At 34.6% G+C, this 17,526-nt stretch overlaps 1 protein-coding gene across 1 annotated transcript; it reads right to left on the bottom strand.

The window, feature by feature from the left end:
• Positions 1-7,909: 7,909 nt before the first annotated feature.
• Positions 7,910-17,277, bottom strand: LOC134531032 (uncharacterized). The gene is made up of 5 exons (XM_063366524.1): positions 17,203-17,277; positions 15,040-15,204; positions 13,962-14,141; positions 13,549-13,728; positions 7,910-12,572 (listed from the first exon to the last, which is right to left on the bottom strand). The coding sequence occupies exons 2-5, from the start codon at positions 15,045-15,047 to the stop codon at positions 12,122-12,124; spliced, it is 819 nt and encodes a 272-aa protein (XP_063222594.1). The 5' UTR covers positions 15,048-15,204; positions 17,203-17,277; the 3' UTR covers positions 7,910-12,121.
• Between the last annotated feature and the right edge of the window lie 249 nt (positions 17,278-17,526).

Here is a 17,526-nt window from a genome sequence, read left to right as displayed (position 1 = left end):
AAATATACCTAGCTAAGTCCATACATAATTGCACATCTTCAATAATATACAAGAAACACTAGGAATATGATGATTACCAGAGCATGGTGTTTGCGATTGGACCGTAGAACTGGTTGGTTTGTCATCATGTTTCCCAGCTAATGCTGCACTGACATCAGCTTCATTTACCTTTAAAAACAAATTAAAAATACAGCTATGTCCATACATTATTGCACAACTTCAATAATATACAAGAAACACTAGGAATATGATAATTACCAGAGCGTGGTGTTTGCAATTGGACCGTAGAACTGATTGGTTTGTCATCATGTTTCCCAGCAATTGCTGCACTGACATCAGCTTCTTTACCTTTACAAATTAAAAATAAAGCTAAGTCCATACATTAATGCTCATCTTCAATAATATACAAGATATACTAGGAATATGATGATTACCAGAGCATGGCGTTCGAAAATGGAATGTAGGACTTGTCGGCAACAAATGTGTGTAAATTTTTCTAAACAATATTGGAATTGATTTGAAGAGAAAAAGGTAAGAGTACAAATTAAGTCTAACAGAGGTATGCCGGATATTTACGAATGTGTTTATGGAAATAGTGTGTAAAGCTTTTTGATTGTTAGATGAAAAGTGGAAATATTACGTATGGTTTATTACTCGTTCAGATAATGTATGCAAATTGAATGGTTAATTATGTTAGGTCATCTAAATTATAAGAACAATTATATTTTGGGTGGGATAGTGTATCATATGATAGACTTCAGTTAGGTTATAGCAATGTTACATTGTAACAGGATAAGCAGGGGAAAAGGTGTGTTATGGCCATTGTATTATAGATGCTGTATTTCTAATGTGTTTCATAACTCCATATTATAGGTTTGGGGGGGGGGGGGGGGGGGGGTTACCAGCAACACAGTACCGATGTTGATTTGTTTATATTTAGTGTACCCGCCGACCTTGCCATAATATTTACACTTATCTAAACATATGCAACTATTTTTATTTTGATTTATTGTTTTGAATAGGGTTTGTTTACTTTTCAAAACATAATTTTATTTTTATGTTTAATATTTTAGTAACTTAGAATGTAAACGGCCATATTTTTGTTTTGACCACAGTTTTGTAAGTGGCATTTTGTGACTGTCGTTTCGGCAACGTGCTGTTTATTGTATTGTTCAGCATCCGACCCGTGGAATTATGGGATTTCGAAAGAGGCAAATTTAAAAAGATTCTTCAGTACTTCCGGTGTGGGTTGGCGTCGTTAGGTGCCTGGATGCCTAACTTAAGAGTTAAAATAAGTTAGTAATGTTTTCATCCACAGCACTGTAATTCATGGACATTGTGTACGGAAATTCTAGAATACCGGACAAGTAAATGTGACACAATATCTCGGCTTATTGAAATGCTGTGATTATAAGTAATGTTGTTCTAAATAGCATGGGCCTATGCAGTTGTACGGATCTAGTTTTGTTTGCTTTATCTGATGCCAGTGTGTGTGCTTTTTGCTTGGTGGCACAGATACTAATACCCTAACTGTGAGTACAAACAAGAAAACATGTTAACCCCGTCATACCTCCTAAGAAAACTATATTCTGTTAAATCACACTAGTTTGCAACTCAGTGATGTCGCTCCGACTAAAGCTATGCCGAGGATTATTTACACTATTAGAAGAGCTACTTTGGATTTTTAGTTCCCTAAATATAAATTGTTGAACTTTTGCTGTACTTGTGTCCAACGTTTATAGGCATCTCTAGATTCGTTGCTGAATTTTACTTTTCAAAGATAGTCATATAAATAAGCAAAGTATTATCTAATTCTCAAGTAACAGAATAAACTTGTTCATTTATTACGTTTATGTCTTTGTTGTGCCCTTGTGTTATGTTAAATTAAACTGTTTGTATTTATTGACATTCTTGAGGTTATGTTTGTACTAATAAATATCTATTTAACTGCTCTGAAACCACCTGTGTATAAGTATTAGTTAAAGAGTAACGTATGTGGAGACTATGATTCTACCTGGTGTTGTTTACTATGGGTAACCATTATTTAATTAATTTTAAGCAAGACATTAAATAATATTTAGTTATTATTGTGAAACATAAGACATTTTCACCTGGTTAATTCTATTTTGCAATACCTATTTTAATTTTTAAAAAACTAGAGAATTTTCGAGATATTATGTAGTCAATATCATGAAATAGAATAGTTCTGTCCGTTAATTCTATATTGCGGTACTCAGAATTTAATATTTTTAAACTTAGTTTTTCAGATAATATTTCTGTGTCATGTACTAAAATACTGTACCACCTGGTCAATTTTATTTTGCGATATTGGTATCTTCTTCACAATTTACTTTTTTCCCACGAAAAATTTATAATTCAGTATAATGAAGTTCTGCAATAAATAGGGCGGGTCCACTAAATATCCTGATTCCACCATAGGCTGTAATGTTCTTACACCTGATTACTTTGGTAATGAAATATGTACCTGTATTTCATTACAGTATAGAATGAGGGGATAATATTCTAGTTTACGATACCACAAAAATATATTAAAAAAGAAAAAAAAAAGTGAAAAAAAGTGTGTTTATAGTTCCCTACCCAAAACCTACATATTCCCGCATTTGTCCCATAAGAATGTCGGGATGGTAATGACATAATTGATGCCATCGTGGTGTTGTCATCAGTACTATTATGGTATCACAAACCAAAGTAATCTTCAAAATTATTAGTAGTTGAAAAAGGAAAACAGAGCTACATACTTATATTATACTGTACTGAATCATACCAGTGTTTTACTTGGGTTTGTTCGTTAAAACAATAAATACTAAAATTAGATAACAAAATAAGTATTGAAACCACTCTCCTCTGAAATACGAGGTGTGTTACTAATGTGCCATAATCCTCAACGCCTGGTCATAACATTTATGAGACTTCTAATATATAACAAATTAGAAATGATTATAAAGTTAGTTTATAATTTCAAGAATAGTTATATAAGATGTAGGTACAATGCATGGCAGAAAAAGTCTTAATTATAGAAAAAGTATATTTTTACTGCCTAGCACACGTCAGAGTTGGCAGTAAAGTGCATTCCTCCGGGGAAAACGAAAACTGCCGAAATACTTCGCAGAACTTATTTTCAATCGATGCAGGTTTTCCAGAAACAGCTGCTAACACATAAATACAAAAATGTTAACCTGAGCACATACACAAGCACATCTGACAATTACAGTGTAAATTCTTTAACAATATTTTACTTATAGTTTCATTCTCATTAATTGAAATAACTTAAATCAACACATAATTTTACACTTTTAACTGTTATTGATATTATTACATTGAAACAAATAGCAATATTTGTAATTCAATACTGTATTTACCAAAACACTTTCAACTTATATCACCAATTAATGAGTAGGTATAAAAGCTATAATTCTGACAATCAGGAAAATTATTACCTGTAAAATCTTTCAATTGCTCTTCACTAAGAGGAGGATTGCTGAAAATTGATGGTACAGCATTTGGAATCAGTCTGTTCCGGAATTTGCTGACGTATTGACTGTTGTCAAAATGTAATCCACACTTGTAACGTTTTCCACATATTTCATCTATAGGAATTTTTAAAAGGGAAGCGTTGCCACTTCTCTGTACCCATTTAAGACACCTAGGAGTAAAACAGTATCACAGGTTTAACTGCTGTAGTACACCACAAGTTTATACAGAAACACAAAGTTAAAAAATAAATCCATCATATAAATAGTACTTCTGAAGTAGCTATGAATAGTTGCAGGTTCTGAAAATTAAAATAATGCATGGTGTGACAGGCTAGTTATGTTAGTTATGCAAATATGATAGAAGAGCTTTACTGCAAAGCTTAAATTTTCAAAAATAAAATGCATTCCCGTGTCATTAACTAGAATACTTATTTACCTTAACTATTTTAACATGTCTAACTTCAGCTGTATGCCAGACTTGGTGGCACAATAAAATAATACAATAATAAAAACCATCCAAATACAAAACAAAAAATACAGAAACAGGACATGAAGGCTCGACAACACAAAATACTTAAAAGTGCACAAAACAGTTAACTCCACATAAGTTTTAAGATTTTGAAATTATGAATTGGAATTAATTGATAACTTTTTACATATTTATCTAATGAAAAATAGGATAGTGTCATAGGTACTAATTGAAGTTATTCATCATTCTATGTGAAATATAGGCTAATTTTTAAAATCTAATGCATATAGGCACTGGTTGATTTAAACTGCTGAAAAAAGAATTCAACAAAATATTTTTTAAAGATGATTACACTTAACGTCAATTACATAGCAGTTTCACAAAAACCAAATATCTTATATTTCTCTTTAAGGTTGAGTCCTAGCCAGCTCTGGTCTGTTTCTGGCCCAGTAGATGGCAGCACTAACGTTCGTCTAAACGAATGAAACGCCTGTAGCGTTAGGCAACTTGTCGTGCGCCTACGTCACGTCACGGTCCTTACGAACGAAGAGGGGGGGGGGGGGGGGGAGAGGAGGAGGCGAGAGTGGACTGCGGACCGGACTATAGTGCCATTGTCTCCAGAGATAATCCCCTGTCACTCAAGCTCACAAACCCTGTCTTCTCATCCACAGCACACAGGCACACACCGGTTCTTGAAGGGAAGGCATGGTCAAGGTTTCTAGAGAGAGGTGACTACAGCATTTATTCATCGTATGTAAGGCCTACTACGAAATTTTTTCAGGTGTCGTAAATCTTTACTTTTATCAATAAAAATCATGTAAGTTACTAAATGTGTGCCTCTATTCAACGAGATATTCTTATTATTTTCAGAAAATGTTCTATACTTAGAAAAATTGTCACTTATTTTTACTACTAAAAAAGTACATATAAACTGAAAATTTACTCACCATTTGTATTTCCCTGACCTACTTAGCTAAAGAGACATAGAATAAATATGTATGTACTCGTAAGTTTGGCTAGTTTGGTAAAGGGGTAATTATTAAAAAAAAGTTTTTTTGTTTTTTCAAGCTGTTCCAGATTGTTTGTTTTGTAGCTACAAATTGTGTCTATATTTTATTTTTTAAATAATTTTTGTAGTTGTTGCGTAAGGCCGTGTCGATGTAAAACACATTTTCCCAAATGTTGCGCTAAAAACAATAAAAAATATTATGGCTTAACGACATGTAAATACTCATTGTGAAGAACAGTTTTATTTTGTACAGTAATTGCTATAAATATGGACACGATCAATAAAATATTTTTTTTATTAAATGAAGTTGAACGATTGTCCACATTACTCACCACTGAAAAACAAGACTGTATCAGTAATGCGGTAGGTATAGATTTGTTTCTTTCAACCATGGTTGGTGCGGTCTGTGTAGTGTAGTGCAGCTGCACAGATATTCACACCAATGTAGCTACACTGAGAAAGCTTGAATGAATTCAATGATTTTGCATGATTTTGAAACGTGTGCTTAAATTTTGTGTTATGTATGAAAAAAATTGAAGATAAAATTTCTCCGAATTTAATTTTTTCAGCCACGTTACGCAATTTCATTACAGTTCAGATAAAATTAATTAAAAATTAACGAATGGTTCAATTTGATTAGTGGAAATAATACAATATCCTCTGCAACAGCATAAGTTATTGAAGCAGCCATTTTGACTTAGTCAGAAGTGAGGTTATCTTTCACTTAGAAATGGAAAAATTATTTCTAATATTCATACTTTACTTTTTCACATAAAATATTCCACTATTATTCGTCACTATCATAGTACAAGCTTTACTCTCTCTGAGAAATGATCAATTTCCAAAGAATTCGAACTGCCCGCCTGCATAACAACACTACACCAGCTACACCACATCCAGAGCTGGTGTAAGTTGTGTAGCACAAACTTATACTGGCAGAGCTACAACAGTTGAAACAAATGCACAATGTGGAAGACTCTGACGTCATATCCGGTTGAAAGAAACGATAATATACAGATTTGTCTGCCTGTGTAGCCTGTGTAGCTACACCAAGTTTGAAAGAAACGAACCTTATGTGTCTCAAGGTTACGGCCATATAGGCTTCGGCCTGAAACGCACTTCGCCTTTCCTACCCAGACCCCTCCCGCACACTATTAGATTAAATTAGTTTAGGTTAGGAAAACAAAAGAGCGGTCTTTCGAGTCAGGCTCTCCTGCTTTCATACTGAACCATGTCGTACATATGAACTAATGTTAAAACTGGTTTAAGTTAAAAAATAAAACAAAATTAACACATTTTATAATTATTGATATTATTTTCACCAACATTTTAAATATAAATATAGAAATCAGAACTTACAAACATGCGCATTCATAACACCACAATTTTAAAATTAATCACGGTTACCTCTATATGAGAATACTGTCATTAAACTTTATTTATACCACATGCATACATACATATACGTACATACATAAAGAACCAAATAAATACGAATAATAGTTGTAGAAGCAAGTTATAAATAGTGATGATGATTTATGTAAATAAAAATTACTGCCTGGTATGGAATTATTATCGTCTAATAAAATGTGTTATAAATATCATCATAGGTTTTGTATATTATTTAATAGCTATCTAAAACGCTACAAATCATAATTTTCCTCATCAAAATCCGAAAAGAAAGATGTATAGAAAATATCTCATATCTTTAAAATCGACATATGATACGTATACCTAATATACCGACGTTTCAAACTTTCAATATATTAAACATTGAATTGTTTTATATTCACATTCCACACCGAAAAGAAAGTAATTAAAAATAAATTTCTTATACACAGTGGCTGTAACACGAATTTATTTCGGAACAGGATTCGAAAAGAAGTTTGGTCACTCAGAATGTATCACTGCATTTGTGGTTTGTAATTTATAGTGACGTGAAAGCTCACTTTGAATCATCAAATACAACATAAACTTACACAGTTGGTATTCATGTAAAACCAGCTGATGGCTTCGCTTTGTACAGGAAAATATTAGCACATGGAAAAAATAATCTCCACGCTAGAATAACTGATGGAAGCTGGCTACATACTATCAGTCACATTGGAATCTATCGTGAATTAATAACACTCCTGCAAGACGGAAATTCCTTTGAAAAGTTGTAGTACATGGACTTGATTTATTTCATGTGGACCTTAGTGATCTTTGTTCATTGATTGTTTGGCGCCGACTAAAAAAGGTTTATTTTTTGCTTTTCAGTTTTATTGGCGGTTTAATTGTTTTTATAAAAAGTTCTTATTAATTAGCAAACTAAAACAACAAATAACAACTCAAAACAACTTGAAACAGGTTAACATGGTGGTTGAGTTCTTATAGGCATATTACGTATCCTCCTGGAATCTAGTATCTCTGGTGCTAAATATGCATCATAAAACAAATCAAGTTTGCCAAACATTTCCTGCAAAAAGTCTTCGTCCCTTTCAATTCGCTCAATGGATATTCCAATAGGTGTCCAAACAACGAAGTCACAAAACTGTCTGTTTGTAACTGCGAGCTGCCCCTGGACCTGATAATGGTAGTCGTGTGTATGCTTCAGTTTAAGATTTCCTTCAGCGTCCAGGTTACAGAAAAATGATGGGTTCTTCAAGTTCTCTGCAGCCTTTGCGGGAGTTAGATCCCTCGCTCTGTAAGGACACTTAACCTCTACAATACCTTCAGTGCCAACAAGGCCATCAGGTGATCCACCCAGCCAACCTCTTTCTTGATGGACGAAGAGACCGCAGTTTGAAACACGGACATTATTTGCGGTCGCATACTCCTTCAGGGCGACCTCTTCGTTCAGAATACCATATTGTATGGCACTAGATGTGGGTTGAGAATACAAAATTTTGTTTACTAAGCTTGCTGTTGCCGTTCGTTGCTTACAGACAGCACCGAAGTTCGAAGCAGTGAGCCTCATTTTTCTTTCCCTAAAAAATGTAAACAATTTTTTGTTTTAACCCCTTTACATTACTTTTTGAAACGCAAAGACTTTAAATATAAATAAAGTACCTTAGGAAAAGTAAATTGTGTTTATTATTATGAAGTTGAAAATAATGCAGACGTACCCGTGACATTTCATGCTGAAATCACAATAGCGCGAAAGGCGCAACACACGCGACGCGTATTTACCGAATAGAATTCTCGTCTGATCGGAAACTCCGTCGCGTCGCGTCGCGTCTACTTCTGATTGGTTTGCTACAATATTCGCTTCGCGTTTGGTGTGCCGTTCGCGCTACTTTATCCCAACATCAACTGAAAGGAGTCATTTGTTTATGATCGAATTTAGCTGTATCAGAAAATTTAAAGTAGAATTTTGTGACCGCGTTTTCTCGAGGAAAATAATTTTTAATCTCTCTTGCAGTACGCTTCCTGCTTTATACCCGTACCATTTCTCCAGAGTGAAAATATTAAAGATGTTGTAATGGAAGATCGTGTACTACTTTATAAAACGGCTTTACCTAAGATGAAATGAGTATTCCATCGTAGTCATACTTTCAGACGTCATTTATCATCTATAAACACCTAGTAATCGTTGCAGCGCTGCATTACCAGAAAGTAATGTTTTCCAGACTGTCTCAAAGCCGACATGAATGTGCTCAGAAGAAATGTTATTTTGTTCACGACAAAATGACGTGTTAAGAAGTTGATAGATTATTGCACACAGAGTTCTTTCAGCGGTTTTGTTAAACCCTAAAAAACAAACTTTACTATTCACGTTATACAACATACGCCTAATTCCAATTGCAAAACGTTCCACACTTAATCAGTCACATGTGTCCTCTGCTTACGATCAATATTACTATTCACTTGTGTGGAGACAAATTATCTGTTTTTTTTTTGGTTGATTCTAGTTCCGTTGTTAATGTGTATTTCTATGTCAATTTGTTATTCAGTATCCCTAAACTAATTAAAAATAAACACGATAACCAAAAGAAATATTTTTATAAAAAAGTGATTAACTGAATGACATGTAATCAGTGAAATCACATTTATGATGCTTTGTAAATACCCACACAAGAAACGTTAAATTCGCAAGCCTACACTTCCCAAAACAAAATCACTTAATTAGCCGTGTTATATACATATGGTTAGGAAAATGCTTGTTTAAATATAATGAGCAATGAAACTGCTTCACTATATTATATTTTGTTCCAGCTTAAATGTGTCCTTACATGTCATTTACTACAATTTTATGTAAATTTAGATACAACCGTAACGAAATAAGCTTTGAATGGCAGGATAATCCAAATTTCCCATTTTCCTTCATTTTCATGGTTAAAATTGAAACCTTTTTTAACAAGGAATTTTGTTCAAAGAAATTATTTTATTACTAAGTTTAACGATGTTCTTTTATCTCACTTATACTTAGAGCCATTATTATTTCGCGGATTCCTTGAGTGCCAAAGTAAACTGGAAGTAGATGAACATCAGCTTCGCGTTGATGATTGGATGTAAGTTCTGACGACCCGCCCTTGACGATGCTAAACCAGTAGCAAACAAGGTGAGGAAGTCTTCATCCAATCACGTTCAACTCGTCAAATCATGGGAAACGTACTGTCGACCATTGAGCACACTAAAATGGCTTGATTACGTATAGGCATATCAGGTCTACGATGGAGAGAAAGGAATCCGCGAAATAATCGTGGTTCTACTTATGCTGTACAATAGTTTCAGAACTAAAAATAGAAATTTTTAAACATATATTTTTCTTGGCAGCAAATGAAATGCACTGAGAACATGAAAAATATGATGTTTAACGCAGCACGTAGATGTATATTTTTCTATTATTCGCATACCTGTACCACATGTCATTGTTGCGCTGTCCTCTTGTGTGAATTTCAATTTCATTTCTCCTCTGGCGATTTACTGTTAGCTGCATTTTCAGGCATGATATCATATTTTTCATTTCCTCCGCTGGGACATCTGGTAACTGACAGTTTTCACCATAATGAGGATTGGATATACTACTGTTAGCTTCCCCAATACTTTGCTTGTTTGGATGAAACTTGAGACATTTCCTGGCTGAAGACTTCTTGTTTAGTTTTTTTTTTATTAGGCGTTTTACGCATTGGCCTGGACTTTTTCCAACCTGAAAACATAAAATTATTAACTCATGCTGTTAAAAGTATTGTACATAAATGAAACAATGAAACATAAAGCTATGCCACAAAGGTTACCTTCTTTTTCCAAACTGTGTGGAGCCACGCGGGACCGTGCTGAAAACTAAGGCCAGCTCCATAGCACCTGGTATTGAACGAACCACGTCTGCCAAAGAAACTCTGTTTGCCATCATTAAATCTTGCTGCAAGATGCATGTAAGTTTCTGCTGCATTACTCGTCAAATTTTCCACAAGGCTGTCACTTTTTGCTGCCAGATTTCCTATAATTGAAATAATTCTGGCCGCTAAGTTACCAGGCGCTGTGTCCAAATCAGTGATGGAAGTAATGTTGGCTTTCGGGCAATTTTGAATTCTGCAGTTGCCATGGTTTCCAAAAACATGCTCTATAGTAGCTCGTATGTCATTCTTTAGAGAGCTGACGCTTGGACAATCTTTCCGAGATTCTTCGGTTATGAGATGACGTATTCTATTTTGGATGTGCTTCATTCTGGCTGGAGTTAAAATTTTCTTGTTCCCAGAGTTTTCTTTGGAGAGCTTCAGTAAGTGTTTGTACAAATTTTTTAGCAGATGGTTTGTGCACTCAATTTTGACAACTTTCAAACCATACGGCACACGTTCTACTATAGACTTTTGGACAGAGGAATCACCATCACCAATGTATTTAAAATACCGTAGACCATGGGTTTCTTCGCTGGCTTTGAAACCTTCCACTAGTATATCACTCTCCATGGCTGATGAACAACTAGACCAGTTTTTGTAGCAGATGTGTTTGGTAGGTTGTTCGTTTCTTTTTTCACTCAAAGAGCAGATACTGCAATATTTGTTCCGAATTCCTAGAAATAACATTTTACCTGTTTTTTTACCTATAATTATAGCTACGCCTGACTTAGCATTGTAGCTGTGACCGTACAAACGATGGCTCCATCCTCCATCTACTATAACAGTTATGTAAGGTATGCCATCGTCGTCAACGTGACCTTCTTCTAAGGCATGTAGATGCTCTTCTTTTGCAGCTTGTTCCATAGCCTCTGTCAACGATTGGAACCATACCTGTTTAAAGAAAATAATATGTTAATAAAAATATGCCGAAATACGAAGTTAAGATATATAAAACGGCCAATTGTTGAACCACTTTAATAGGTTACAAATATTTGTTAATCACTGACAGCAAATTAATTATTCTACATCTATCTTTACGGAATTTAAATGTCAGGCGTGACATCGGTAGTAGCACTGTCATTTAGTACTTTACAAATAAGTTCATGTTTCTAGCAGTATATGTTTTGTTAAATTGTAACAAAATAAAACTAAAAAATTCTTAAGTCCCTTCATTATTCATTTGTTTTGCATTTAATCCAATTCCCTATGAGTTGTAATGCAAAGACAACTTGATTGTAATAAGATGCAGTATCACCTTTACATCTGTCATGACATAAACTATTTATGATACAAGTGAATAACAAGTAACGTTCATGAAATGTATTGTACAAATAAGAAGAACTGTCTTATATATTATATATAACTGCTATAATTAATACACGATACGATTTCTTTGTTTGGAGTCATTCATTTGAATATTTCATCTTCAGCATTACTTACATAGGAAATGGGTTCTTTCTGATTTACCCTTTTGCAGATAAACGTTATTATAAACTTAAGTGTTATAAAATATTAAATCCTATGAAATGTAACCCTCAAAATGGATCAATACAGGAAAGAAATACCTAGAAACATGGGTAACACACTAAAAAAAAAACCGCCAGCAAGATTATCATACACGATTCACGTATGCGAAAATATGTGTTGATTTTGTAGGAGGTCGAACTCAGTTCACGGTGGTGTAAGCAAGAGTCCTGACTGTTTAAACCGAGACCCTAATTTAATTAAAACAAAATATTTGAGGTATATGGGTGTTTTGATTGCTAAAGCATCAAATTGGCATCTCTGTAATGTTTTACCAAGATCTTGGAATATGTCCAAGACATGTTCAAGATACAACTTGTAATCTATTCTTAGCATTACCTTTTTTACATGCACTTACTTTTCCGATTTCCCGTTCTTCTTTCATGAACGTTGAGCTGCTTGCTGGTGGAATCTCCATCAGAGAAAATAATTGTTCTATTACTGCATGTCCTTTTCCACTCATTACTGTACCCCATGTTGCTGCAGTGTTTACTGTGTCACTGGGATCAGTATCAATAGATGTCCTGGCATCACAGGAAGTACACTTGAAATGTAACACACTTCTCAAGCCGATGCGTTTTTCCCCTGTATAAGTAAAATATCCTTTAATGCGAGCTTTGCATTCCAAATTGTGCTTCTCCAACTGTCTGGCTTTAGTAATGACATGACGTATGTCGCAAATTCTCCTTCCTTCAATGTTATTCAAGTTGCTGTCCTTGTCCCCCACTTCATGTCGTGATTCAATCAACAGTTCTCTGAAATAATACCGTATGGTTATAAGCACATGACAACATAGTGAATGTGTTATAACGTATAGTAATATGTATACATGTATATTGCTGGGAATATGTGGTGAGTAATCGCAATTTAAATATACCTAAAATATTGTTACACTGTTTTCGAAGAGTGCAGGTTATAAATTATATATTGCGGAATAACCATGCAATGCTTTGCTTTTCTGTGCTATCAAACCAGGAAAGATATGAAAAAAAAAACCAACATGGGAAAATATAAAAAAATTTTATAAAGTAAAAATTCAAATAAATATTTGTGGATTACCATATCCAAAATCCAACGAAATCCACTTAATTTTTTACAATGCAATGACTAAAAAACCCTAACAATTAATATAATAAATAGTAAACGCTTCTTACAACCTACATGGGAAGACTTAAATTAAAGAAAATCAACTTTATCTTTAATAATTTAAAATTCACTAAAAAAATACAACCATTGTTTCTACTTCTTTTTCCGAAATTCGTTTTGGAAACACTTATAAAAATAAAATGATTTCAATCGAAAACGGAGCACTTCACAAGAAACGGTTGTCAAGGAGAAAAATTTAAGTAGGCTACACTATGGTTTCCATTGTAGCCTAAATTCTATTCGACCATAGTTCGACATAATATAAGCGCATGGTATTCCAGAATTTGTTCCGGAAATGCCAAAAATGATTGATATTCATTAATGTTTATTTACCAATTAATAATAATTTTGGAAACAAAAATATTCAAGCAGCATAGGCCCACGAGGCATGTTTCACACATCTATTTGAGCAAATGATATGTTTCTACAAGAGTTAATTGTACCACAATTATCAAACTCTTATATAAAACTTAATTAAATAGAATGAAATACTGCTCCATTGCAATATTTTAAATCTCTCTTGTTAGAGATTTATACTTATCAACAACCAGAAAAATTAAACGCAGTAACACGTTCTCTACTTACGGCAGTGGTGAAAGAGGAACTTCATGTGTAAGCGAAGGATCGTTTGCTGCACTAGGCTCGGTATATGCACTTTCAATAACGTTTATTTGACAAGTGTCCATATCCAACAATATCGATCCATCAGATCCTGTTGCGCCTACGTTACTTGGGTCTCCATTCTTTCTTGTGGGTGTAGAACTTCTGAAAAATGATAGCATGTATTTGCGTAAAGATGAATTATATAAACCCACCATTGTATGTGAAATGTATTTGACGCAAAAGAGAGTTTTCGCTCATGTAACAGCTATTTGACATTACCTTACAGTAACAGTAGCAAAAACAAGACACTGTAGACATTTCTTTTCGCTAATAGTAACTGAAATATGCCCTGTATAAAGAAGCATATGTAAAATACAGAAATATGTTGTACTTACGGCAGCAAATAACGAGAAACTTCCTGACTCGCTAAAGAATCGTTTGCTGCACTAGGCTCGGTATATGCACTTTCAATAACGTTTATTTGACAAGTGTCCATATCAAACAATATCGATCCATCAGATCCTGTTGCGCCTACGTTACTTGGGTCTCCATTCTTTCTTGTGGGTGTAGAACTTCTGAAAAGTGATAGCATGTCTTTGTAAAAGTCAAATTCATATCATTGTTTGTGAATATAAATTCAGTTGATTATTATCCTAAAAATGTTATTAATAATGATATACAGGTTAAAATATTGAACCCCACTTATCTAAACACACCTTCCTGTGACTTATTAACACTGCGCCGGCCGGCAGTTTGTGAGCGAACGTCTTTTACCGCGCGCTCGTGCACTCATAAGACGCGTCTTCAACAGCTATGGACACGGAAACTGTAGGAGTAATTGAATTGTTTCTTTTTTTAAAAACAAATTCAATTCATTTGGAACATCTTTCTCGCTTTCTTCCCCCATCTATCTATAATAGCAAAAAACTTTGCCGCTGATCAACTTTTTGATGTTTCAGTTTGTGAGTAAATGCATTTCAGTATATAAATAAATTTATATAACTGAAACATTAAGAGTTTTTGTTTCGAAATTTGTTCGGTGGCGTCCTAAGACATGAATTTATCAACGAAAAAAATCTGGACTAAATATATCTGTAGGTTACCTTTTTATTGATGTGAAACATTTTGGAATACTTCGGAACAGTTCGCAATGAAGAAGTTAGGTTTTTTAATTTTTTCGGACACTTGAAATGTTATTAAGTATGCAAAATATGCATTGGCTGATGCGTATTTCGATGCTGTACAATATGCAAAAAAGCTTGGTCCGAAAAATTAATTTTTTTTTTCGTATGATATTTGGCAACAACGCACGAATAAACAAGGACAGCGCTAACGGCAGTTGGCGTGTGTTAGAGAGAGAGAGAATGCTCCCATTTACTTCCACACTGCAATCTAAGAGTGGGATGCTCTATAGCGTGACAAAAATTTTCACATTTGAAAGTTTATGTGATTACTTGCGTGGCTAATACTTACAGGCGCATGAGCTGATCAACAGGAAATTTTAAATCGTCGCTAAAATGACTAAAGTGCTCTGTCACATGCACGTCACCATCCCTAGGAGTTGAAGGATGTTTTGTAGCATCGTCGGTTTCCACTTCAGTGTATTCTTGGGAGTGCAGAATAGCATTTCTTTCGTGACTGTGGAAAGAAAAATATTAAAGTGATAAGTTTGTATTCGCCCAATAATGGCGTGTTACAGAAAGCCAAAATGTTTTGGTTTCATTTAAAAAGATCAGTTCATGAATGATATTCTTGTAAATAAAAGAAAAAAACAAATGTGACGATAGTTAACAAGTCTGTGTTAATAAATGGACGTCTTTTAATGTTATATACTAATTTTCTTTGAAAGTTCCAAAAAACAAATCCCTTTTTGGACGTCCTTGAGCGATTTGTCACATTATAGCAAAATTATTTCTAGTTGCAAGAAATTAAATTTATTTTTTCGCAGGAATGCTAAACGTAAAATACATAATATAAAAGTAACTATTTTAAACACGGCTTTCTCTTTCTCATTGGAAAAAATTTGGTTAAGATTAAATGTTTTTTATTGTTTTTAATTACTAGACTAACCTAATAATAAGTTTTTAAAGCATTAATAAATGCAAAAAAAATAAAGCGGGAGTGTGAAAACTGGCATACCCTACACTAAAAAAGAAATAATTATGTGCATTTTTTCTGTTGTTCGTAATTTATTTCTAATGTTGTGGAAAGGAGGTGTATTATTACATTTAAGCATATCTCTGATTACGCGAAACGAGAAGGGGGTCACGGTTGGTCTAGTTGTCAGGACGATAGCCTCCCACCAAGGCGATCCGGGCTCTATTCCCGTCGGGGTCACCCAGATTATCGCATGTGGGAATCGTACCGGGACGATGCCGTTGGCCGGCGGGTTTTCTCGGGGATCTACTGTTTCTCCCGCATTTTATTCCCGGCGTCGCTCCATATTCAAGTCATATCACCCCTCATCGGCTCTCAAGAACTAAGCTGTTAAAGGGCCGTAAAACAACTTCTCACTCACTCGCGAAACCCTGAGCTACGTATTGGCACATAATTTATACATAAAGGATACAGGCTCAGTTATAACCACAGTTAAAATTTTGGATTCATAACCTTGTACGTAGTATGTAAATGGGGCTACTGGGACAGGTGCCTGGTGCGAGGAGCGAGGAGCAGGATCAATGACCTCGAACTGTGACGTCACGGCGGCCATTTTGGTGTTAAATTTCATCAAAATTCCTCAAAAATGACTCACATTTCCTCAAAACGACTCAAAAAAATTTTCAAAAATTTCCCATTTTGAGAGAAAAATTTCCCATTTTGAGAGAAAATTTCCCGGGGGAATTGAAGCCTAAATGGGGCACAGTCACCTTTTTAAATTTTTTTTTAATAAAATGGGATATTTTCTCTCAAAATGGGAAATGTTTGTCTCAAAATGGGAATTTTTTTAAAATTTTTGAGTCATTTTGAGGAATTTCGAGTCATTTTTGAAGAATTTCGATGATTAACCGCCGTGCGGGCTTTGAAATGCTCTAATTTAGAACTACTGTGATTACATCAAATCAACCCAAAATGTTAAAAAATTAACTACACGTCGGCTTCTTTGTACATGCAGATTGTGTCAGTTTTGTCACTGAAATTCATGCAATACCCCATTCAATGTTTACAGAAAAATATAACCAAAAACATTGTAATTATAATGCTAAAGAACGTATAGCTTCAATATAATGCATAGTGTTAATGTTATTTTCCATGAATTGAATCCAGTTGGTTGGAAACAGAAATTTTTCTTATTTGTATTTTCATATGTCAATAAATAATACTCTGCTTACTCAATCCTTTACAAGCTAACAAATACCATGTAAGATTCTGGTATTTGGTACGCATTAACCAGTTAGGTTATATCTGTAATCAGATTAATATATTTCGTGAGTGCAGCATCGTCTATAAAGGTTTTACAATTTTTAAACAAAGCAAAGGCGATTTTCCGTTTAAAGTGACAAATCCAACTAGGCGACCCCTTTTCCCTCCATCTATGCCTTCCTAAGCTGTTAATGTAACATGCAATATATCAGTAAGCAAACTAATACTTAGTCATGCCGAATAAAATTACAAAATATTTACATTCTTTGCACTTACCTGGCACTTTTCTGCTGTGTCCTTTTGTACTTGCCACGCTTTGTAACCTTCTTGCAAGAAGGAAATCCTCTTCGTTTCTTGCATTTCTTCATTCTTCCTCCCTTACCGCTCACGTTGCAATGGGATAGTGAGCTAGAATTGCCGAGCCAGGTCGTGAGGTGTAGCCACGCGCATGTAACCCCCCTTCCACAGCCCCAGCTACCTGCTCCTAATACATCATCTGGGGAGCAGGGGCTTGGCTGGTGCCGTCCCTTCACCAGGTGACCATTGTCCCGTTTCTAAGAATATGGGTGTTGGGAGAAGCCTTGAAGGTTTGGGCTAGCC

Source organism: Bacillus rossius, chromosome 3 (genome assembly GCF_032445375.1).
Source record: "Bacillus rossius redtenbacheri isolate Brsri chromosome 3, Brsri_v3, whole genome shotgun sequence".
NCBI lineage: Eukaryota > Metazoa > Arthropoda > Insecta > Phasmatodea > Bacillidae > Bacillus > Bacillus rossius.
The sequence above is the reverse complement of the archived record's forward strand: the minus strand, read 5'-3'. Positions and strand labels throughout refer to the sequence as shown.